At 44.1% G+C, this 26,730-nt stretch overlaps 1 protein-coding gene across 2 annotated transcripts in view; it reads right to left on the reverse strand.

The window, feature by feature from the left end:
* Positions 1-7,475: 7,475 nt before the first annotated feature.
* The window catches only part of AK9 (adenylate kinase 9), a 171,381-nt gene continuing 152,126 nt past the window's right edge, over positions 7,476-26,730 (reverse strand). For both annotated transcript variants that reach the window (XM_088460477.1, XM_088460478.1), the window contains exons 35-40: positions 26,135-26,331; positions 25,270-25,439; positions 12,724-12,822; positions 10,483-10,585; positions 8,467-8,581; positions 7,476-7,975 (exon numbers count right to left, since the gene is read on the reverse strand). In XM_088460477.1, the coding sequence (XP_088316603.1) occupies positions 7,773-7,975; positions 8,467-8,581; positions 10,483-10,585; positions 12,724-12,822; positions 25,270-25,439; positions 26,135-26,331 (887 nt within the window). In that variant the 3' untranslated portion in view covers positions 7,476-7,772. The remainder of the gene's footprint in view (positions 7,976-8,466; positions 8,582-10,482; positions 10,586-12,723; positions 12,823-25,269; positions 25,440-26,134; positions 26,332-26,730) is intronic.

Raw genomic sequence — 26,730 nt, forward strand, 5'->3', positions numbered from 1 at the left:
GCATCCTGTTTAGCGCCCCCTGCAAACTTAAAATTTGCATCCTCCCTCCCACTGTTATAAAGTAAGAACATATTCCATCACATATTAGTGTCCCTTATTCACATTACAACACACAGTAGTGCCAACAGTAAATCATCCTGAGACCATTCATTTGTGGGGTTGCTTCTCAGTCAAGGGAGTGGGTTCACTCACACTTTTGCCTAAAAACACAGCCATGAATAAAGAATGGTACCAAAACATCCTCCAAGAGCAACTTCTACCAACCATCCAAGAACAGTTTGGTGATGAACAATGCCTTTTCCAGCATGATGGAGCACCTTGCCATAAGGCAAAAGTGATAACTGAGTGGCTCGGGGAACAAAACATTGAAATTTTGGGTCCATGGCAAGGAAACTCCCCAGACCTTAATCCCATTAAGAACTTGTGGTCAATCCTCAAGAGGCCGGTGGACAAACAAAAAACTACAAATTCTGACAAACTCCAAGCATTGATAAGGCAAGAATGGGCGACCATCAGTCAGTATGGGGCCCAGAAGTAGATTGACAGCAATCCAGGGCGAATTGCAGAGTTCTTGAAAAAGAAGGGTCAACACTGCAAATATTTACTTTTTGCATAAACTTAATGTAATTGTCAATTAAAGCCTTTGACACTTATGAAATGCTTGTAATTTTACTTCAGTATACCATAGTAACATCTGACAAAAAGGTCTAAAAACACTGAAGCAACAAACTTTGTGAAAACCAATATTTGTGTCATTCTCAAAACTTTTGGCCACGGCTGTACACATGTTGATAGTAGTAGTGCCCCTTCCTTACACATAATGCCCACCGTAGTCGTGCCCCTTACACATAATGCCCACAGTAATAGTGCCCCTTATAAACCGCAATACTGTCATAGAAGATTTACAAAGCCTTCACAAATTGCAGGCACTGTGAGCGATGCAAGGATATAAAGTATTTCCTCTCCCAGTTAATCCACTGCATAGCTCCGGTCAGACACCTTGCATGGTGCAGCAAATGTTCACTTTTCTGCAGATGACCCTTTCCAAATGTCGCGGCTTACAAACTCCCTCATGGAAGTGGTGGACGCTGGGCTGTCAGATTTTTAAGCACTCAATGGGCCAGATTCAGCAAGGAACGCAGTTGCGTATATGCACGCAATCGGTCGATTAATTTGCACTGCGCATGTGTATGCATCACAGTGCGTGTGCGCAAACTAGCAATTTCTATGGGAACTGTGTTTGCAGAGGCAACGCAGACCCAGAGCAGAGTGACAGAAAGTGCCATTTGTGGGTGGTGATGGGACGGGGGGGGGGGTCGGGTGAACACAGGCGTGCCAGTGCGTTTCAACGCCGTTGCATGGACGTGCATCCACTGCGATACCAGACACCTCCTGAGGGCTCATAGCGTGCACAGAAGTTAGCAATTCCTGAGTGAGGTCTGACCTGCCTTAACTGTGCGCCTGGGTCCGATATCACCAATTGTTTCGCTATGTTGCCCTAGTATCAGTGCTCGAAGTGTGCCGTATCAAACGGTATGTCATACCGGCACTTCACTTCGGCACCTGGCGCTGGGACTGTCACTGTTCCAGTGCCAGTTAACAAGCGGCTGCGCTGCCTGTTTACACTTGGCTCCAGCCACAAGCCAATCGTGGCTCGCGGACCGGTGGCCAATCAGCAGCGACCTGCGGCATATTGAATTTGGCGCTGGCCGCAATCCAGTCAGGGACGGCCCCTATTTGGCTGCCGGTCCGCGGCTGGAGCTAAATTCAATATGCTGTGCCGCCGCCGAGGAGTGAGAAGAGGCGTGAGCAGTGCCAGTCAGAAGAGTGCAGAGCAGCACTGGTCAGCAGGGTGCAGTGCGGCACTGGTCAGCAGAGTGTAGCGCGGAGTGGTGTGTGCTGGAAGATGACCTGGTAGGGACTTGGAGGTGAGCTGGTAACTGTGGTGTGAGGGCAGGTGAGCGGGTAGCTGTAATGGGAGGTATGAGGGGAGGTGAGATGTGAGGGGAGGGCAGGAGAGCTGGGAGCTGTGCTGTGAGGGCAGGTGACTAGCAGGTGTGCTGGGAGATGTGAGGGCGGGTGAGCTGGGAGGTGTGAGGGCGGGTGAGCTGGGAGGTGTGAGGGCAGGTGAGCTGAGAGCTGTGCTGTGAGGTGGGAGGGCAGGTGAGCTGTGCTGTGAGGTTGAAGGGCAGGCGAGCTGAGAGCTGTGCTGTGAGGTGGGAGGGCAGGTGAGCTGTGCTGTGAGGTGGAAGGGCAGGCGAGCTGTGAGGTGGGAGGGCAGGTGAGCTGTGCTGTGAGGTGGAAGGGCAGGCGAGCTGTGCTGTGAGGTGGGAGGGCAGGTGAGCTGGGAGCTGTGTTGAAAAATCAGTATTTCAGAAACTAATGGTTAGACAGTCGAGATATTTAGCAGAAATAGTTATTTTTACATCTCTTATAGTCATTTTTGTAAAAATCTGAGATGGGTGGTGGACATTTTTTTGGGGTGATCTGATGTGGAATGACCCGGCTGTGCAAATCCGTCTATCTCCGATGCAAATGCAGAAGGAGGTGTAAGACACCTCCTTGCTGCGTTAGCGTTCCCAGCACTGCGACTGATGTTGCAGGCTGGAATCACCATCGCGTGGCTCCTTTGGTAAGGTTGTGGGAGCTGAAGCATCCTACAGCCTGAACGGGATCAGGTCACATAAGATGCCGGGAAACTGTGTCCATCGAAGCAGACCCTTGCCTCGTACCTCCTGGAAAATGGGGTGAAAAGCCCCCGTTTCCAGGAACAGTGGCCAGACACACTCCTGCTCCACCCCCTAAATGGGGGTGTGCGAGCGAGATCGCAGGACCAATTCTGCACATACGCAGAATTGGTCCTGTGCAGACGCAGACCCCTAACAATCGGAGATGTGCGTTCATGGCCCTTAAATTTTAGTGCCTACAATATTAGATTAGATCTGTTGACTGTTGTATTGATGCAAGTCATATTATTCATTTACTGGACTTATCTGTTCATTTGCTAGCATTGTGCGTTATTCTACACCTCTCTTGTTTTTTTTTCGTTGTAAAATTCTAACAATTCCTTTAATCTTTAAACCAAACATGTATTTTAAAAGTATAATGATTGTACATGTCTCAAAATAGTTTTTATGTTGTATCTTCTACATACACCATCCCCTTAAATATGAGAATTCCCTTAACTGTTCATTCACTGAACAATTCACCTTAGCATGAAAACCACGTGGAAAGTGCAGTTTTTGCAAAATTTTCCTGAAAATGGCCTTGATACTTTTGTCCCCTGGCTCTGTGGCCATTGAGTGTTGTATATATGTACCGTATATTGCATAAAAAAAAAGTCCCTTGTAGAGCAAATAAATGTCCACTGGATATAATATGTGATTTTCAGTAACGAAGGCAGTTCCTCTTTTCCAGTTCCAATAAGCAAGGAACTGACCAATTACAAGAGTCTATACACAAGAAGAAAGGGGCACCCATATTATATTATCATTAGCAAAGGAATTAGGGTCTCATTCAGACTCAGTCTCAAGCACTGAGCGCTCACAACCAGGTCGATGTTAAGGCCCTGCGCATGCGCAGCGACCGCACTGCGCGTGCGCAAGCCCCGGAGCGAGAGAAACTCTCTCGCTCCGGAGCTCACTACAAAAGGGGCGGCTGTCGATATTGATCGACAGCTCACCCCGTTTTGTAGGCGGGGCAGGGGGGGGTTTCTACACAAACGGAGGCGTTCCTGACGGAACGCCTGCAGTTTTGTGGGCGGCCGCACTGACATCAGCAGTGACATCAACAGTTTGTGGGTGGTAACAGGGGAAGGTGCTTGTGAGCGGGGGAGTGGAGATCCGAACGCAGGCGTGCCTGACTATGCAAACAGCGTTTTATGGGAGTGCATAATTAACTAAGTAGTGTCATGGCACATGTGACATGGGAGGTTTTTACACTGACTTGATCGTAGTGCTTAAGAGAGGGTATGGTCAACCTTAAGCTCTACGACCAGCTCCGATGGTCTCGATTAATCCTTATATGCCCGAAGATGACGTGTAATGGGAACGAGAAGGGGGCGTATTTTTAGTCTTATGGCCGCATCCTCCCCTCGCTCGTCCAGCTAACGATCCCATCTTAACGACGCAACTTGCAAGCGCTTCATTTGCATATCCGGCCCCTTTTACCTTACGACCGTGCGGCCGCAACAACCGACTCTGAATGAGGACCTTAGTCTTTATGACAAAAACATATGTACATCTACTCAAGAAAAATGGGCCTGTCTGTAGTATCTTTGATCTGATGACTTCACAAACAATGATACAGGAATCCCTCCTCAGATGTAGAATAGTAGAATATATACAAGGCGCACAACCACTTAGTGCATTATTAGAAGTGCAAAATTTATTAAATCGGAATCGGTATGATGCCCGGCGGTTCAAATCCCGACAGCGGCAGCCCGGCAAGGATGAAAATCCCGATCGTCCCCAGGTAAGTATTCACTAACCTATTCTACCCCCTAACCCTCCCTTAGGGGTGCCTAACCCTAACCTCTCCCCTAAGTGCCTAACCCTAATCCTCCCTCTAAGTGTCTACACCTAACCCCTCCTTCCCCGACGCCTAAACCTAAGTCCCCCGGGGGTGCATAACCCTAACCTCCCCCAGGGGTGCCTAACCCTAACTCCCCCTTCCCCTAGCCTAAATCTAACCTCCCGGGGGGATGCCTAGCCCTAAGTCCCCGCAGGGACCCCTAAACCTAACCCTCCCCACCCCAGCGGCTATCCGCACTAGGCGTCCCTTCGATAGGGATGACGGGCGTCGGTCTCCCAGCGTCGGTAAAATGACAGGCATCTAGATTTAGACGCCTGTCATTTAACCCTCGCTGGGATAAAGCAGTCGGGATTAGGTCCGCAGGCTTCCTGACTGCATACCATTAAATCTGGTTATAAAAAACTTACAATGTAAAAACAATTAAGTGCTTATCTCAGCTTTCCAGATACAGCTGGAGTATGGAGCTCAGATAGCATCCACCGGTGTCAATGTCTTCAATCTTTAAAGTAGTCAACTAAACACTGCATGGGAGGCCTACCTACGCAACTTGCCTGGAATCTTCATATCAGGGGTGTCTGAGATGGGATACAGTCAGTATCCCGGCACATGGAATGCTGGCGCTTAGAATACCGGCGCCGGAATCCTGACACCTGCCAGAATCCCGACGCTGGCATCCCGACCGCCAGCATCCCGAAGCTAACTAGCGGGTTTAGGGGGAGGGTTAGGCCCTAAGGGGGGAGGGTTTGGGTTAGGCCTTAAGGGGGGAGGGTTAGGGTGAGGGGAGGGGGAGGTTAGGTTTAGGCACCTGGGGGGTAGGGGGAGGGTTAGGATACTGACCAACAAGTTTGGTTTCGGTATCCTAACCCAGTCGGGATGCCGGCATCTGGATTCTGACCGCCGGGATCCCGACCACCAGCATCCCGTACCCAATCCATCTGATATATATACACACACATAAACTCTTGCATTGGACTTCCCAGATTTGTACCTCACTATAATAATATCTGTGACTTTTTAGGAATGCTCTTTTATCTTCTCTTTAAATCAGGGTCTGACATCGGAAGCCTGGCATAGAACAATTGCCAGCAAGGCAGGACTGGCCATCTGGCAAATGCCAGAAGGGCAGATGGCCTGATGGGCTGGTTCGCACTGAAAGCCCAGCCGAGCAGCGTCGCCTCATGCCCTGCTTGGCCGGAATACTGAGAGACGGGGGAATGTTGTGAGGCCAGGCCCCCATGAGATTTAACCACGCCCCCTGTGAGACGAGGAGCACACACAGAGGTAAGTGCCAGGGCTGATCTAGTGCCCTAGTCCGTCCCTGATTGCCAGGCTTCCAACATCAAATCAAGTGATGAGATGGCTACTAGTCATTGCATCAAAACCGTTTGAGGCTTAATGGCAAACTATTGATGGTTACTTTGTGCGCAAAAGCAAGCAGAGCTTCATACATGCACATGAAAGCTGGGCTGCAGACACCACTTCCGGGTGTCTGCTGCTGCATACCAAACTATGAGCCATTGAATGGGTATTGGAAAGCTGCATCCGATGGCTGGTGACCGTTGAAAACCCGCAATTCGATGGAAAATTAAAATTGCTAATTGCTTTCCACAAATGACTAAAGATGCAAAATGAAAATGCAATTGCAAGATGCAATTTACACTAGTTACAATACAAATGAGGATCACTGTTGCCAGTTATTTTTTAAATATAATTAAAACTCTTTCTTTGAAGTCTTACAGCTTGGCAGAGACTAAAAATAATAATTCAAAGTAGGGATGGACGTCGGAAAGCCAATGGTTAGCAATCATCGATGTTCCCAATCCAACGTAAATACTTTTTACATGTGCACTTTGTGGATCAGGGCCGAGATAAACCTACTTTAACCTATTAAATGAGAAAAATATGTAGTTTTCTGTGCATTGAAAATAACATATTTTAGAATAGTCAAAAACAGTTTTACAATGTATTTATATGCCAACCTCTAATATGTGCACAGTCAACTAAACTTAGCATGATAAGCTCAAAAAGACTTGGATATGGTCTGGAGAATGTATTATAAAACCATGTAATAAACTATGACTGATGATGATCAAGTCCCATTATGGCCACTTTTATTTATTTTATGTACTAATATATATGGGTCTATTTATTAATTAGTGGTCATACTGTAGAGCTGATTATGTACTGCAGTTCATTGCAGTGTTAAAAAATTTCTTATAGCAGCACTACAGTACAGGTTGAGTCTCCCATATCCAAAATGCTTGGGACCAGAGGTATTTTGGATATCGGAATATTCCGTATTTTAGAATATTTGCCATAATGAAATATCTTGGGAATGGGACCCAAATTTAAACAAAGGATGCATTCATGTTTTATATACTCCTTATATACACAGTCTGAAGGGTAATTTTATACTATATTTTCAATAATTTTGTGGCTCAAACAAAGTTTGTGTGCATACATGCAAATCATTTATGTTTTATATACACAGGGCCTAAAAGTAATTTTATACAATATTTTTAATAATTGAGCCTTAAACAAAGTTTGCGTACATTTAACCATCAAAAAGCAAAGGTTTCGTTGTCTCAGTCATGCTAAAAAAAATTCCGTATTTCGGAATATTTGTACCAGTAAATTATTGACTGAGCAGCTGAAAGTTGTAAGCCTCTGAGATAGCGACCCAGCCTTGAAGTGCAACTGGGAGCCTGGAATTTTGCTTCTATTTCCACTTTCATAACAAAAAAAATAAAAATTTTAAAATAGAAAAAATAAATGTAATAATGATCTTGCAATTTTTATTAGGTAAAAATATTCTTTATTTAAATAAATTAAGTATTTTTTTCTCTTAATATCCCCTTAATTGCCATCCTGAGATGACGATAGCGATAAGTGGATTGCTGTGGTACCTGTACCACCATGATCCTTATTAAATAGTCTTCCTAATGCTTCACTGATCACAGAATTTGCTTTCTAAATTATTTTAGAAGAATTACAGAATCTGGTTGCTATAATAATAAGTCTTTTTATTCTTATAGAAATTTCTATAAACCTCCCTCATGTCAGTAAAGTTACAGTACTGTTGTTTCTCTTCACAAGGATCATTAAACAATTTAACAATTTCGTACACATACATATAGACAATTACATATTGAAGATTTAATAAAGAATTGTACAAAATACACATGAAAACAGTTGCTGCACATTTCATTGAATAGCTGCTAATAAAAGGAATGTATGTGTCAAATACATGTTGGATCCACATTCTTAAGTGAAAGAAAAGACTGCATTTTATAGTCAAAATCTGCAGGTCTCCTTTGAGGTTCTTTATATTTGTGAGTCATCTTGTTGCCAAGGTAAGTAATGAGTTCACAATACTTCACAAACTGCTCCATTTTCTCCTTGTATTTGTTCCGTATGTAATCTGACTTCCGTGGGTTGTATGCTAGAAAGGCACAATTACCATTACTTGGTGAAAACAAACAATGCAAGATGGCCATCAATCAGACTTATGCTGCGTACACACGGTACGATAAACTGTCAGATTTTAACGATAACGTTCCTATCATTAAAATCTGACAGTTTCTGGCCCCTGAAAACGTCCATACGATGTCGTTATCAATCAACTACCGTCGTCTGTGCAGGCAGGCAGAGATGGTCGATATCGACCAGGTTAGCCAGCTTACTATAGGGACCCGCGAACGTAGTACGCGGGTCATTATAGTCGTTAAGGGGTTACTGCATGTGTTGGATGAACATCCAACACATGCAAGACGATCAGACAACGATCGTCTGATCGTTGCTATCGTACCGTGTGTACGCAGCATTACACTATATAGCAATCCAATTAAAACATCAAAAGCTACAAGTAAATTTGTATGAAATGTAGCAATTTGTCCTGTAAATAAACTGACTTTGCTCTGTGAATGTTCTTACCTTTTAGATGATATGCAATGTACAGCAGGGCTGATTGCTTTACACTTAAAAATGGATACTTAGGCTTCAGACAACCCACATCATTTAATGCCTTTATTAGAGCAGTCGCTGCTCCCTGGACAAACACAAACATAATTGTCAGAAATAGAAAGATGTTATACATTTATTTATTTTTTGCCTTTTGTTAATCTACAAAAGTCAATATACTTGGCAAACTTTGTTATTGAACTAACAATTCACATTTAGGGGCCAAGCTAATCCGGTGTAATAAGAACAGCTCACACAGGTGAAAATAGCACACCTAACATTCCATTTATCATGCCTGATGTTTCAGCCAATTCAATGTAACTGACTGCTTACCATACCTCTGGCTAACAAGCAAGTTGGATCCTTTTACCACTAAATTGTGCTGAGCATATTCAGATTATAATAGTTAATTTTGTATGATTGAAAATATTGCACCACCTAAACAAATATGCCTTTCCCTTTAAATAAATAAATAGACAAAAGGAAGGAAATACTTGCACAAACCTAAAAATGTATCCCTGAAGCATTATCACTTGTGAATTTGGGAGATTAGATTGAAATGACTCGCTAAAGTGTCTGTCACTTTGGAATCCTCTTTGCTATGTTATGCCACCTTAACCAAGTAGCACGTATCTAAGGGACCCGTCCCTAGAACACATACTGATTAGATTGGGATTCGTTTTTGTGTAATGAAGGAAGCGTCTGATCGGGTAGCTGGGGCACTTACGGAGGAGGGATGTCTGAAAGTGGATCTCTTATGCTGTGTACACACGGGATGATCTGTTCAGCGATTGATATCGCTGAACGATCTCCCTTGAATTTCCTGGTGTGTTGGATGAACTATATTGTTCATCCACACACAAAAGATATCACCAACAATGAACGACCAACGATCGCAAACCCCTATGGAGAATGAATAATATCGTCCAGGTTGGCCTGCATGCATGGCCGATCATTGATATCGCCATTCGTCCATGCGCGAACGCGCATTGTTGGTCGTTCACTGATCGTTGGCTACATAAAAATGAACGATTTAACGATGAACGTTATCGTTCATACTGTACATTGAAATCGTACCGTGTGTACGCAGCTTAACTCATACAAACAACAGTTACAGATTTGTTTCTTGTTGCAAATCAGACAGGACAGAGTAACAAATGTTCAAATAGAATAGAAATATGAAAGAAAAGTGTGACCGCTAACATAGCGATGCACAGGGAGCTGATGATATTGTATGACGTGCATAAATGGCAGTGTGGAGCAGGAATAGTGACAAGGATAGCTGTAACTGAGAATATACGACTTTACATCTGCCATCTTGGCCGCAATTCAAGTCAACAAACTTCTCACATGCACTTACTGTACATTGGCTTTGTCTACACGACCCCTACAATCCCTAACCCGGCCCCCTTGTTGTAAGGAGTCGAAATGCAAGTTGTCTCAAAAAAGCTGCTTACAAGTTGCGGCAGGAAAAAAACACTATTTGGATTTACATCTCACTCTGAATGAGGTCCTGTATATATTGGTTGCATATGTGTTCTTCATAAAAAATCTCCATTAAAATGAATACAGAACCATGTTACTACTTCACTAACTGATGCTCCAGCAATGCGGGGTTCACACTGGTGACTTATCATGGTGACACTGCACCAAAACATTTCACCACTGACCATGTTAAAATCTGTTGTATGTTACCTTTCTCACGTGTTACTGGTGCAAGTAAGGAGGTATGGGCTGGTACAGCGTACCATTAAGTAATTAGTAGCCGGTAGGCTGTACTGCCCAACTACCTTACCGCCATTAGCTACATACTTGTGCTGCCAAACGAGTCACAGCTCTCGACGAGATGGACCCCGGAGTGACTGGGGGCAGCCCAGCAGCTATTGGAGCGCAGAGTGCCGAGAAACGGGTTTGTTTAATCATCTTTAATCATAGTGAAGAACATGATGTGAACCAGTACTGTAATAATATAGCTTTCTAAATACTAACCTGTTCAAGGTACCCAGATATAGGAAGAGATGTCAGCATGACTGGCTCCATCTTTGGAGGAAGTTTAGATGGAAGCTTAGGATTCCAATATCTTTCTGGAAATCTAGAAACAAAACATTATGGGTTATATCTGGAAAATCAAAATATACCTCTGATTTACTGATGAATTTCCATACTGCTAATGTTAACACATTGGATGCTGATCTGCCATTTCTAAGCTGGCAGAGGATTAGAACTTTAAAAGGCAGATTTCCACTTAAGACACAGAAACAGACAAATCTCAGGTGCACAACTCCAAATTATTAATAATATATATGCAGCTGCTCCTAACTATCTCTTTACACTGCACTTTTCTTACTATGGTGGTGCCCTGGGGCGGCTTGGCTGGGACAGTTTTGGGGGGTCCTGCGCTCTGGATTTGAACCCTAGTATGTTAGGGACCTACCCGAAAGAGGTTACCTGGATATGGTGGGTAGGCCCATAACCTTGGCCATGATTATGCTAAAAACCTCTATTGATTGCAAAATTTGATTGCATTTATATATATTATTAATAATTTGGAGTTGTGAACCTGAGATTTGTCTGTTTCTGTGCCTGCAATTAGTCTCATCAGGTAGCACCTCCCATCATATATATAGTCAGGTTGTGTAGTCCAGAAATCTTTCCCATATGCTCCATTTAATGTGCTATATTTTACTTCTGAGGGAAAAGAGATGCCCTCATTCTGGACTAGCACCCTTCCTTATTGGTTTCAAAGCATGGAGTATGGTAATGTATATGCACACTGTATTAGGCACAATTCTAGATAAGTCCTACAAGTTATATACTGTAGTGCAACTTTGGTTCATTTTTGGGGTGTGGGTCCCCCTGGATTGCATTGGTTAATCTGTCTCAGGGCACCGCATTATAACACATTTTCCTTTATAACACATTTTAACCCTTCACTGTGTGTGTTTAATATATATGTACTTCACTTTTTTATTTTCATTCTTTATATGCAGCTGCTCCTAACTATCTCTTTACACTGCACTTTTCTTACTATGGTGGTGCCCTGGGGCGGCTTGGCTGGGCCAGTTTTGGGGGGTCCGGCGCTCTGGATTTGAACCCTAGTATGTTAGCGACCTACCCCAAAGAGGTTACCTGGATATGGTGGGTAGGCCCATAACCTTGGCCATGATTATGCTAAAAACCTCTATTGATTGCAAAATTTTATAGCATTTATAATTATATATTAATAATTTGGAGTTGTGCACCTGAGATTTGTCTGTTTCTGTGCCTGCAATTAGTCTCATTAGGTAGCACCTCCCATTATATATATATAGTCAGGTTGTGCAGTCCAGAAATCTTTCCCAGATTTCCACTTAAAAAATGAATCTTATGTAATGATCACTCCTGCAGCACGGCACCCACCACTCGCTATATGTAAGAGGGTACTGTCACTTCCAAATTGCTATGACCTCTGCCAACCACTTTAGCACTGACTGTTTTCTGTAGAAAGGATGATTCAATACAGGACGTCCAAGCGTTTAACTTAAAGTTAGAACATTTAATATCCTGTGTAGTATTATTGGGAAAGCATGGGTATGTGGAAAAATTTAATATCCTGTGTAGTATTATTGGGAAAGCATGGGTATGTGGAAAAATTTGTATTTAAAGTTTGCTCACATGGGAAGGGAAAGACATTTTGGACTCTTCATTTGATACATGCATTTGTTGTAAGGGCAATGCATCCAATAAACATATTTGAAATATAGCTATGTCCTTGCTAACAAACACTACACTGCCTAACGCACATTCCCGATGTTTGGGAATCTGCGCAGGCGCAGGCCCCATTATGCGAGTGTGCAGAATGGGTCCTGCTAACACGCTTGCAGACTGTCAGTGATAGAGAGTCTGCTGGCGTTTGGAGTCGGCGATGCCCTCCATTTCCCAAAATGGAGGCGTGTCGCTGCCGTTGCAGGGGAGGGAAGAAACCAGGATCTCCGTTGGCTGACGGAGATTCCCTGGCCTCTTCCTCTAAATGGCGGCAGCCGGCTGAGGGACCCCATGGGTCACCGCACATAAAGTGTATTAAAATCTGAAAATGCATCAAATTACAAATACAACTGTTTTACTCTGCAACAACAAGCAAGTGCATTTAGCTAACATAAGGGCCCTGTTGCTTCCATTTTAGTCTATCAACACAGTGTATAAACAGTATAGAGAGGATAATTGAAAACATAGAAACAATTCTAAAATTACCTCATAAACCTCTGCAGATTTTCTTCACTTTGAAATATATAAATATTGTCTCTGTATTCCACAGCATTTTCAATGTGTCCAGGAACAAGGGCCTCATAACTTGGGAGAAAATATAAACAGATACAAGTTACTTAACACAACATGCTCAGCTCCTTGACAATCCTGGCTACGGTAAGACTGAACTTAACCTTTCATTGGGCCAGTGTGAAAACAAATGCTCATGCGTAACATGTTTTTGCCGACCCACGTATTTGCCAGAAGTACCAGATGGCCAGTCCGCCCATGTTGTCAGTGGCTTGGAAGCTGGCAAATTTTTTTTAATAGGCCTCCCCTTGCTTGCAGGGACGCAATCGCTATAGGCAAGGCAGTGGGACTTCCATTAAAAAAATCAAAAGTTCAAGTTGTGTGCGAAACAAAATAACAGCACTCCAAACTGAGATAATCATTAAACACTATGCTTTATGAACTTCCCTTTCCGGTGGCTATGCTGTGAGACGCAAGTTGGCTTGGCTCTGCTGCAGGTAAGGCAGAATCCCTTCTATATGGGCTCCCCTGGGACTTCAACCGCTGCACCTACTGCAAGAGGCTTCCCCTCCTTTTAATGGAGAACTTTTTATCCACATATGTCAGCTAAACAATAGCGGAGCTTACAGAAGAAGTGTCACACTGACACCAATATGTCTCCCCGGCTTATGTGCCTGCAGGAGATGCCAAAGCACAGTCTGATTCCTCCTTCCCCGGATATGGCAGCTGAACGCCCTCTATCTTACACAGACATTGTTTAGGTGATTAATGACACTATGGGCCGTATTCAGTTACAGGCAAAAACCCGTTATCGGCAATAATATATCACCGATGGCGTCATTTTCGCCTATTGTAATTATCCCCGTATTCAATTACAAAGACTTTTCGCCCGGTGCGAAAAAGTCTTTGTAAAAAAACGGGGATAAGTTTTCTCCAGCCTTTAGCTGGCGAAAAAAAGTGCAGAATTGGTGTTTAGGAGTGCAGGCTTAAAAAAAGTAGCCTGCACCCCTGGGAATGCCCCCTAAAAACAATCTGTGTAAAAAAAGTTTTTTAAAAAAATCGGGACACCCCCAAAAAAATATTTACAATTTTGGGGTTTTAAAAAAAATAATATAGGGAAGACACTTGTAAAATAGCTAAATTCAATCCAGAGGGGTTCCAAAGTATGCAGCAGGTGTTTTCTTCATTGCGGGTAGTAGCGCCAGGTGCATTTTTGAAGAATTAAAAAAAATTATTTTAGGGACTTAAAAAATAAGATATGGTAAGAACTTACCCTTGTTATCTCTATTTCTACGAAGTCCATAGGGTTCCACAGGATACCTTGAGGTATAGGTGATGACGTCAGTCTTCAGGCACCACAGAGTTAAAGTTTTCAGCCTCCCAGGATGCATCTGGGTCCCTCTCCTATACCCCGCCCCCGGGCCAAGGCATCTCAGTTACGTCACAAGCCATAGGCCGGAGGAGGAGAAGAGAGAGAAGAAAGATCTGGACACTCACAAGCATCACATTCTCACCATAGATAGACGGAAAAACCGGTGACCAGAATAAAGCCCATCTGCAGTACAGGTGCGACAGGGCGGGAGTCCTGTGGAACCCTATGGACTTCGTAGAAATAGAGATAACAAGGGTAAGTTCTTACCATATCTCTTATTTTCTACTGCAGGGTCCATAGGGTATCCACAGGATACCTTGGGGATGTCCCAAAGCAGTATCCTTCAAGGGTGGGGACGCTCCTGTGCTGAGAGGAGAATCCGCCGCCCGAAGGAAGCATCCTGAGAGGCAAAGGTGTCAAAAGCGTAATACCTCACAAAGGTATGGACAGAAGACCACGTAGCAGCCTTGCAGATCTGAACTGCAGAGGCACCACGTCTAGCTGCCCACGAAGGACCCACAGACCTAGTGGAATGAGCCCTCACAGAGGAGGGAACTAAAAGACCTTCATGAAGATATGGGCCTGAAATTGCCATACGAAACCAGCCTGCCAAAGTCTGCTGTGAAGCAGGCCAACCCTTTTTACGGAAGCCATAGAGGACAAACAAGGTGTCCGACTTCCTAAACGAAGAAGTGCGGTCCACATAAATCTTTAAGGCCCGCACAACATCCAAAGTGGTTTCACCCACTGAAAGTCCAGGTGAATTGAAAGCCGGCACAACAATTTCTTCATTGATGTGAAAACTGGATACCACTTTGGGAAGGAATCCCGGACGAGTGCGAAGCACCGCCCTATTCCTATGAAAAATCAGAAAAGGGGGTCTACAAGAGAGAGCCCCTAAATCCGAAACCCTTCTGGCCGAGGCAATGGCCAGAAGGAATATGGTTTTAGCTGTAAGCCATTTAAAGTCCACTGAGCCCAGTGTTTCAAACGGCGGTCCCTGGAGAACTCTGAGGACCACAGCCAAATCCTAAGGCGCCACCGGTGAACAAAAGGTGGCTGAATGCGAAGAACACCTTGCATAAAGGTGCACACATCAGAGAGCGCAGCAATCCTATGATGAAACCACACTGACAGGGCAGACACCTGCACTTTCAGAGAAGCCAGGCGAAGCCCACAATCCAGTCCAGCCTGTAGGAAAGCCAACACCCTAGACAGGCGGAACTCCCTAGGGGAATACCCTCTAGGTCTACACCACCGGAAGAAAGTATGCCACACACGATGGTAGATTCTTGCCGAGGAAGGTGTACGAGCTCTTAGCATGCTTTGCACCACAGAGCCAGAAAACCCTCTGGACTTTAGCATGACCGTTTGAACAGCCACGCCGTCAAAGACAGCCGAGTCAGGTCCGGGTGAAGACAAGGACCCTGTGACAGCAGATCCGGTCGTAATGGTAACCTCAGAGGAACGTCTACTGACAGACTCTGGGGGTCGGAAAACCAGTGCCATCTGGGCCACTCGGGAGCTATCAACAGTAGCGTACCTCCTTCTCGTTTGAATTTCCGTATTACCCGCGGAAGAAGGAAAAACGGAGGGAAAAGGTAGGCAAACTGGAACGTCCACTGGACGGACAGAGCATCCACCAGAGATGCCTTTTCGTCTCTTGTTCGAGACCCGTACACCGGCAACTAGTTGTTGTGCCGGGACGCCATGAGGTCTATCTCTGGAAGACCCCATTTGTCCACCAGACTCTGAAAGACGTCCTGGTGTAAAGACCACTCTCCCGGATGCACGTCCTGCCAGCTTCCCAGTTGAGGACTCCCAGGATGAACACTGCTGATATTGCTGGGAGATTGCGCTCTGCCCAGCCCAGAATACGGGACACTTCTGCAAGTGCTGCCCGACTTCGGGTTCCTCCTTGTTGGTTTAAATAGGCCACCGTGGTGGCGTTGTCCGACTGGACCTGCACAGGGTGACCCTGGAGAACCGGCTGTGCCAGCTGGAGAGCTCTGAACACTGCACGGAGTTCCAAAATGTGTATTGGAAGCTCCGCTTTCGCCCGAGTCCACCTGCCCTGAAACAAGTGTGTACCCGTGACAGCTCCCCAGCCCCGGAGACTGGCCTCTGTTGTTAACAGGACCCAGTTCGCCACCAAGAACAGGCGACCCTTGTTGAGGTGGGTCGTCTAACCAGGTTAGAGACAGGCGAACCTCCGGAGTGAGCACCATCGTCTGGGACTTGCGACACTGAGGCAATCCATTCCATCTTGACAGGATCTTTTCCTCCGTCACAAAGATCAGCTGCTGCCTGGAGTCCAATAAGGCCCCGAGGTGCAGGATCCTCTGAGACGGGACGAGAGTGGACTACTGCCAGTTTATCAACCAGCCGCGACGTTGCAGTACCGCAATCGTCAGATCCAGATGGTGTAAAAGAAGCTCTGGAGACCCAGCTATCAACAGGAGGTCGTCCAGATAAGGCAACAGTCGGACTCCCTGCGTCCGCAGGAGAGCCGCCATGACCTTGGGGAATACCCGTGGAGCAGTCACCAGGCCAAAAGGCAGCGCCCGGAACTGGAAATGTTCGTTGCAGATTGCAAATCTGAGGAACTGCTGATGGCGCAAAAGAATAGGGATATGCAGGTAAGCGTCCTGGATGTCCAATGACACCATGTAGTCCCCAGGTTCCAGTGCCAGAATAATGGACCGCAGGGTCTCCATCCGAAACAGAGGCACCCTCAAGGACTTGTTGAGGGCCTTTAGGTTTAGTATTGGACGGTAAGACCCATTGGGTCTCTGCACCAAAAATAGATTGGAACAGAAACCCAGGCCCCTCTGGAAAATTGGAACATGCACTATAACTCCGGCCTGGAGCATAGTGTGCAAAACCTTCCGCAGTTCCGAGGCTTTGCTCCGGTCTAGCGGAAGGCCTGTGGTAAAGAACCGGGATGAAGGCCTGTGCCGAAAGGAGAGGGCATACTGTGAGAGACCACCTCCTGAACCCAAGTGTCTGTCGTAGTCCTCGACCAGCACTGAGCGAACTGAAGCAGGCGGCCCCCCACTTTGGTATCCCCCAAAAAACCGTTTACCTGGATTTTTCCACGCCTCCTCTAAATGATCCACTAATTGATCAGAAAGAGGGAACACCGTAGCCTCACCCTTAATATCCTTAAAAAAGGCATATTTGAAATTGGCCATCGAAGGATCAATATCCTTAATAACTAAAGCCGTGCGGACCGCACGAATAAGACCAGGGATATACACCCTGGACTTCGCGTCCGGCTCTTTGGTACGGAGAGGTTCTTGGTCAGATAGATCCAGAATCTCCCCATCATCTGACGTCTCATCGTCATCTCCATAAGCAGCAGATAAAAACGCCACCGGCCTATTATGAGGCCGGCCGCAACACAGACTCCCCCTGTAAAACATCGGACAAATGCTGAACCGATGTAGTTAGAGTATTAACCTACGCAGGCTCCGGAGAAACCTGGGAAGGGACAGCGAGACTGTGGGGTACCATCAATTGTCTCGGGAACTCCCGCATGGGTGACGACACCACTGACCGCTGGGACAAACCCGTCTGGGTAAACGCAGGTGGCAGAGCTAGCTGGCCCACAAGGGTTGTAAGCGCCTTAGCGAAACAAGCCCAGGGAGGTTCCTGTACCGGGACCGTGACCATAATCGGCCGTGACAGTGCCAGGCACTGGGGACATTGGAGGTCATTCAGACCCGCTCGCGAGCAGCAGTACGCTTTCAAGCGGGTCGATGTTCCCCACTGCGCATGTACGAGACCAGTGGAGCGACGGGCTTTCCATCGCTCCGGGTCTCGCACCAAAGGGGGCGTGCTGTCGATGTTGATTGACAGCACGCCCCCTTTGGTGGGCGTGCCGGGGGCATGCCTGCCAGATGGAGGCGTTCCCATGGGAACGCCTACCGTCTGAAGCCGGCCCCACTGACATCACTAGTGATGTCAGTGAGAGTGATTTTGGCTCTGATAGAGCCAAAATCACTCCAGGGCTTGTGGCAGGGAGACCCTACCGCAGGGTCTCCATCGCAAGTCCGATGGTTGCGATGGTCAAGACCATCGCGACCATCTTTTTGGCCGCTCGCATATGCTGTGGGCTCCACGCTGCAGCCAGTCCCCAGGGAGCCCCCTGCCTGGGGACTCAGGACCATGTGACCAGCGGGGACCCACCGCGGGACCCCGCTGCTTACCTGCTATCCCCTTGGATCCGGCCATGGTCCAAAACATCTGGGGGCACCGCTAGCCGTGACCCCAGATGTCTACCAGCATCCCCGAATCAGTACCGGTGTTCTGGTACCGGCGGGGTGTAGGGGAGACAGCATGGACGTCAGTACTGACTGTCCATGCTGTACTCCCAGATGTGCAGCCAGCGCTGCCTTTACAACAAACTTCAGGGGCTCTTCATAGCCCCCCTCTGCACAGTGCCTCCGACTCCGAGCCAGGCACCGACGAAACTGAGATGCCTTGGCCCGGGGGCGGGGTATAGGAGAGGGACCCAGATGCATCCTGGGAGGCTGAAAAATTTAACTCTGTGGTGCCTGAAGACTGACGTCATCACCTATACCCCAAGGTATCCTGTGGATACCCTATGGACCCTGCAGTAGAAATATGCTTGCACCCATTTTCATGTACCCCAAATTTGATGGGCATAGTTATTTTTTTTTTTTGAAAAATTGCTAAATGCTATTCTTCATCACCTTCTCAAAGCCGCATTTATGCACCTGCCGCGGCTATTTAAAAACCCAACTACCCTTCAGCATAAAAAAACGGGGGGACCCATAGTGATCCTCCATGTCTGGACATCTTTAGGGGGGTGATAGGATGTTTTCCAGAAAATTCCCATTCCCAGTTTCGCCGGGTCCCATTTTTGCGTCCTTTGGAATTGAATATGGGGAATAGCGGGCACGCGCGCAATACTTTCCCGCCTGGAAAACAGACGAAGGAGGTGAAAAGTCCAGCAGGCGAAAAGTCTGGACTTTTAGCCTCAAATTGAATACGGGCCTATGCCTGAATCTGAGGCAGTGGCTATGTCAGATACAGTGGATCAATGTTTTTTTTTATCTGCACATCTGCCTGATTTGCACCGTGCATGCATCATGATTTGTACATACAGTACAGAGTCACAGTTCAGATTTGGATGCACGTTAGTAAAGACGTGAGGGACGTTCCTGGATGATGATAAATGGGAGGTTACTAGGGGTGGGGGATGGCTAAAAAGATGCATGATATGGTGTGTCTTATGGGAATATTGGAGTGTTGCATAAAGTGTTTCCCTACAAGGACATTGCACCACTCACATAAGAGGCCATGCTCGGATGGAAAAACTGCACCTGCTATAATGCTGGTGCAAGTTTTACTGGTGTGATCGATGGTAGTGTCTAAATTTCGGTACTTCAACGTCTTCGGATGCTGACAGTGGGCGTCTCAGTCCTTGCACATTCGGACACACGGATCTCCAACATGAAAGGACTTTGTAGTAGAATTAGTATAAAGACGCAGATGCGATTCTGGCAAAAGATGCAGCCACATCTACATCCGATTCAGTATCTGTCCCGCTATATCACTGCTGCTACAGGAACAAGCAGCTAATTTCACTCAGATGCGTAATAGGATTATTAGCTCGATCCAATTAGGTGTTACTTTCGGTGCAAGTCTGGGGAGAGATTGGGACGGGAGGTGGGCGAAATGCCATTCTGTTGCCTGCCTTTCTACGGCATTGCTATGGCAACTCGCCCCCTTCCAACCTAATTGGATTGAGCCCTAAGAGTCACTTGCAGCAACTGTCACAGAGGGTGACTATTATAGAGCAGAGACTGGGAGTATCTGTAAGGTTGTTTCTGACCTGAAAAGCCACACTACTCATTTCCAAAAATATCAACACCACCTATTAAATAAGATTGCTGATTTAGAAAACCAGTCCAGGCGTAATAACTTGTGGGTGGTGGGATTACCAGAATCCTTAAAGGGTCCTGCACTATATCCATTTTTGAGATCTACTCTGCCCGAATTGTTGGTGATATTCCGCTGCCTGAATTTGTATATAAGGAGGCCATCTAGATTTCATCTTGGAGACATCAGAATCTATTTTGGAATGACAACAATTGTTTTATTTTTCAGGACTATTCAGCAGAGGTGACGAGAGCCGGTAAGGACTTTTCTATTGTTTGCTCCAGTCTTATCAAATATGAATGAAAGTTTGCACTGCTTTAGCCAGCTAGATTGTGTCTGTTTGATGGCTACTCCTATAAGGATTTTATGCCAGCAGCAGATGTATCCACCTTTCTCCAGTAAGAACAAAATTCGACATCGATAGTCCAGACACCCACATGATCTTCTGATGAGGAGACCTATTTGCTTCTGACCACTCCACTATATATCTCCTGACAGCAGCGATTGGCTTCACTTTACCAGGTTTTTACTCTCCCATTTGTTATTATTCTCTGCCATCATTCTGTGTACTATGTTTATATGACTGTTTATGATATTCATTTATATTTCTTCTAAGCCGTAGTTTGAGAAGTTTTTTTTTCTCTTCAATGCAAAATGTCCTGCTAGGAGCCACTGTCAGATTCTCTATCTCTAAGATTAATGTTTTTACTTAAATATTTCTGGACGTCTTCCATTACGCTCTATTTTCACTTTTTTAAATTTTCTTATGACTAGTATTTGCAAGTATCCACTTGGTAATCTTGCACCTTGGTTCCCCTTGGTACTTCAAATTGTTTGTATGACTTATGCTGGGTACACACTAGACGGCCCGGTATTCTTGTCGGTGGTTGGGGTGAATTACCTTTGCCCTGTACCAGTACACATTAGAAGAATTAATGAACGACGGTACAATGGGTGGTTCTGTTCTTCATTACTATGCACTGCACCCCTATTCGGCTCAAAACGACAAATCGCCCAATATATCTAGTGTGTACCCAGCTTTATGGTTAACAATGCTGTTAGGTTTTGCCTATATGTTACATTGATTTTATGGTCTATCTCAGTGGTTCTCAAACTCGGCCCTCAGGACCCCACACAGTTCACGCCCAGGTCACCCAGCAGGTGCACAGGTGTATTCATTACTGACTGACACACTTTAAAAAATCTACAAGTGAGCTAATTATTTGTGAGGAGACCTGAAAAACATGCACTGTTTGGGGTCCTGAGGGCCGAGTTTGCAAACCTGTGGCCTATCTAAAGATAGGCTCATGGAATGTTGGTGGTATTAACTCCCCTATTAAACAGAAAAAGTTCTTAACTTATCTAAAGAAGTCTAAATAAATAAGTTGATTTAGCATTCCTGATAGTAACTTACTAGCCGATGAAGTGTTAAAATTGAATAGGTTGCATAGATTTCTGTTTGCCTCGGCACCATGAGTTGGTGATCCTGGCAAGGTGGCAGCTCCCGCTGGAAATTCACTTCATTATTGCTGATCCCGAGGGAAGATATGTTACAGCGGAAGTTACCATATATTATTCTTGTAATTCATTGTGTAATATCTATGCTCCTAATGTCTACAGTAAATTTGTTTTCCAGAAATTGCTAGCAAAATTATACTGTTACTCTAATTCCTCTCTCATAGTTTGTGTGGATTTTATTCTCATCTTCTGTGCCCTCTCAGATAGATCTGTTTTGAGTGGTAGGAAAAGTAGGCCACACAGGGTTGGCGTTCCATTTTTTTCAACAATTGCAGTTGACAGATATCTGGAGGGCACAACATCAGCTCGATCATGAATGTTTGTCAGCAGCTCATGGAACTCTATATAGACTGGGCTCTATCCTTGTGTCAGACACGCTTTTCCCTAGAATTGTAGCTACAGAGATTGAGTTGATATGTTTGTCGGATCATGTGTTGATTTGGGTTACTAGAGACACCTCCACAGATAGAGGCCCTTACCGTCAGTCATTGGCAATTTTTATCTCAACTCCCTGTCCTTATGAGATATGTTGGAGGTGGCTGAGTCAATTAAAAACATAATAATTTATATCATGAGCAAGAGAATCCCCTTTTATTTTTGCAAGCTTCTAATGATGTGCTTAGAAGACAAATGATCTCTTATATAAGCAAGTCTAATAAAGACTTTATGACTCTTAATAAATCTGCCCGTGCCGATTTAACCACTGCCTATCAGGCCTTTGTCTACTCATATGACTAGGTCCACTTACCTAACTCAGAAAGCTCACTTTGATAATGTACTTACTTATCTTAGGGATCATTGTTCCTTTCAGAGAGATTTGAAGATTTTATAAATTTGGGAATAACGTAGTATGGGGGAGAAGAAGAAAACTCTCTTGTTGGGGGCACTCGAATGTAAAGGTTATAATAAGAATAATATATAAAAAATAACTTTTATTAGATATATTTTAAAATACCAAAAACAAGTCTGAGCCTGTTACTTATTGGCATTACTGTTGGAATAACAGCTATAAATTATCACAAGCAGAACACGAACATACATAGAACATAAGACAACATATAATACAATACTTATCACAATTATGTGAAGCTAAGTGAAATATTACAAATAGGTCTATAATTCTCTGTCTCATACAATATTGAGACCTATATAAAACATATACTAGTTCAATGACCTCATAATGTCGTTATAGCACAATGGCTAATCAGAATTACGGCAGAAGCATACAAGGAAATCTTCTAGAAAAGAATGTGATAATAACCATACAATATTCAATATAGGTTACGTGAGATATCACAGCACAATAACACTGAACAGTAATCAGAGAAATACAATGATAAGGGGGTCAGATGAAATAATAGCTGACCCTGCAAATATCAAAATGAATATAAGTAAATCACAGGTTGTAATGAGAGGCAGATCACACGTAGGTCGCCTGTGATGCCACCCAGGTACTTGTAGACAGTAAGGTTATAGGAAAAAGTAAAGCTACTCCTTTATGTGGAGTTTACAAAATTGATATTTGCAGGGTCAGCTATTATTTCATCTGACCCCCTTATCATTGTATTTCTCTGATTACTGTTCAGTGTTATTGTGCTGTGATATCTCACGTAACCTATATTGAATATTGTATGGTTATTATCACATTCTTTTCTAGAAGATTTCCTTGTATGCTTCTGCCGTAATTCTGATTAGCCATTGTGCTATGACGACATTATGAGGTCATTGAACTAGTATATGTTTTATATAGGTCTCAATATTGTATGAGACAGAGAATTATAGACCTATTTGTAATATTTCACTTAGCTTCACATAATTGTGATAAGTATTGTATTATATGTTGTCTTATGTTCTATGTATGTTCGTGTTCTGCTTGTGATAATTTATAGCTGTTATTCCAACAGTAATGCCAATAAGTAACAGGCTCAGACTTGTTTTTGGTATTTTAAAATATATCTAATAAAAGTTATTTTTTATATATTATTCTTATTATAACCTTTACATTCGAGTGCCCCCAACAAGAGAGTTTTCTTCTTCTCCCCCATACTACGTTTATCTATACTCTCATGGGGAGCACCTCCACACTTTACAATATTTTTGCTTGACACCTATACTAGGGTTTGATATTTATAATTGTGGATTTTCATTATTCTTTTGACTAATTATATCCAATATATTATATCCTGTGCTCAAACTATATCCCCCTATTCCCCCCTTCCCTGGTCATTTAAATTTGGGAATAAATCAGGTCGCCCCCTTTCTAATCCCTTTTGGGGCACAAAACGGCCCACGATCATAAAATCTTTCACATTGTCAGATGATTCTCTTGCATATGCAGGGGGGCCCAGATTACTGAAACACTCAAGTCCTTTTATGAATCCCTTTATGCTCACCCAGTTATTAATGATGAGCGTAAGCAACCTTTTTGGGATGGGGTGCTCACTCCCCCAGCTAGCAACTTCTGCTGCTACTTTATTGGCACCTATTTAATTTGAAGAAGTCAGAAGGGTTATTCAGTGTTTGAATGGTTTAATCCAGGTCCTAATGGATTAAACAGGGATTACTACAGAATTGTCTCTTCAAAGATTTGAGGTGCTTCAAACAGTATTTCATTATATTCTGGATGCTACCCACTTACTTCAACTCTGTGATACTAAAGCCTAAGCCGAGCAGAGAATTGACTTTACCGAGATCGTATCGTCCCATCTCTACTTTAAATGCAGGTTATAAAATCGTAATGAAAATCCTGGTTGAGAGATTAATTAATTCTTACCTCTAGCAGACATGAATACCAAATGGGCCTCAATTAGGCCATCACTCAGTTTTACATATAATGAAGGTACTTTCTAGTTTCGCAATAGTTGGAGACTTCTGGGGACCGGGGTGTTCATGTCATTTTATACCTTGATGCAGAGAAAGCATTCAGTCTACTTATGTGGGATAACCTCTATAAGGCCATTGGGCCCTTCAGTTCCCCAGACAAATTCATATTTATTATAAAGGTTTTTATGCTGATGCTACTACCCAGGTAGCAAGTAATGGTTATACAGGTTGAGTCTCCCATATCCAAATATTCCGAAATACGGAATTATTTTGGCATGACTGAGATAATGAAACCTTTGATTTTTGATGGTTCAATGTACACAAACTTTGTCTAAGGCACAAATGATTAAAAATATTGTATAAAATTACCTGCAGGCTGTGTTTATAAGGTGTATATAACATATAAATGTATTCTGTGTGTATATTGGGGTCCCATTCCCAAGATAATTCATTGAGATATGCAAATATTCCAAAATACGGAATATTCCTTTATCCAAAATACCCCTGGTCCCAAGCATTTTGGATATGGGAGACTCAACCTGTATTTGTTCCACATTTTTCGTCTGACGAGGCACCAGACAGGGGTGCCCATTTTCACCTGTACTTTTTGCTATCACCTCGGAACCATGGGCAGTGGCTTTACATAGTTCTCCCTCATTCACAGGGATTTCAGTTGGATGGGTGGATACTAAGTTAACTCATTTTGCTGATGTTATGTTGCTATTTAATTCTGACATGACCACCTGTTTCTGCGGTGATGGATATTATTTCTACTTTTAATGCTTTTTTAAGTACAAGGTGAATATTGATAAGTCAGAAGTTCTCCCTCATGCTAGATGTTCCATGGCTGTGAAGTCTATATCAACTATGTAGATAGAGCAATGTCAAAGTCTGCATACCTTTTTTTCCCATCCACGTAGGCAACTGGACAATACCCCTTCATCTCTGCATTTTTGGGGAATTTAGATTTTACACCAGCCACTGTTAACTTCTTTGGTAGCATTTCAGGAGGAGGCAGAGGACGTGGTGCCAATGGAGGCACATATAATTCTGGATCTTGCAAAAAGGCCTGTAAGTAAACATGCACCATTATACATTGTAAACCTATTTAAAGTGCTGATATATTAGTTTTTTAATATTACAATGTATAAAAAAAATTAAGATGGACATTCATGTACTGTTAGTCGGGTTTAAGAACCAGATGCCTACTGCAGTGATGCACACTAATGGGTTGATTCTGAGTTGGGCGCAAAGCAAAAAAAACAAATAACTTTGCACCTGGACAAACCATGCTAAAGTGCGAGGGGTTCAAATACATTTACTGTTTTGCATGCAGGATAACTACTGGATGCTTTTGCATGTAGTCCACAAATGCTGGACAGCTTTATTTTTACAGTGCAATCTAGATTTCAGTTTGGACACATCCCTCCCAAATCTAACTCTCTTTGCACATTTTAAATCTGCCCCACCTGCAATGCCGCATGACATTATCAAGGTGCAAAGTTAAGGCCCCCATACACTATCCAACAGATTGCTGGATCCTGCAATGGGATGGAAACACCGATCCGCCGGCCGGCGTCCATCGAAGTTCTGCGATCTGTCGGAGGAACCGTGAAATTATACATATTCAATTTCACCGATTTGCTAATCACGATCATATTTTGATCGTGATTGACAAATCAGTGAAATGCAACATGTTGTAATGTTTTAAAAGCATGCAGTTACTTCTACTGACATAAATGTATGATAATGAAACTAACTTACATCCAGCTCTGTCTGTGAAGCCATTTTGTAGTAGTGTCCACGGAATTCAGCTGCAAACTGCAGGGATGATGTTACAGAACAATCGACAAGCTCTCCCCTTTGTGCCAGACTCACAGGGCAGTATTGTGCAAACTCTCCCAGCCGAGACAGCAGCTCATGAGGGGTAATGCAGAAGTCAACAATAGCAGCAGCTTTACCTGTTCAAACCATAATTAAAATCAACATCTATGTAGCATGTTTTTCTATGGCACAATAATCAATTAAGTCCAAATTACAAACATTACTGAGAAATTTTAGTAATAAAACATCAGCAAGGCATGGAATTCAGGTATAAGTTAATTTTCGGCTGGATAAATATATTTATTGAATGTCATATAATTGCCAGTTGTCTTTATAGTACTCAGCATTTAGTTGATTTTGGTGCAATGTGTTACTGTTATATTCAAGCAAACACATCACTTTACTTTATAAGTATAATATGTCTGAGTGCAATTATGTGCACAAGTATATTTCATAATTTTGTATTCCATGATGTCAGGGCCGGCTCGAGGCATGTTCGACCAGTGCGGTCGAACAAGGGCACCACCCCATAGAGG

This window comes from Taudactylus pleione, unplaced genomic scaffold (assembly GCF_031769625.1).
Source record: "Taudactylus pleione unplaced genomic scaffold, aTauple2 ptg000046l, whole genome shotgun sequence".
Taxonomy (NCBI): Eukaryota; Metazoa; Chordata; class Amphibia; order Anura; family Myobatrachidae; genus Taudactylus; species Taudactylus pleione.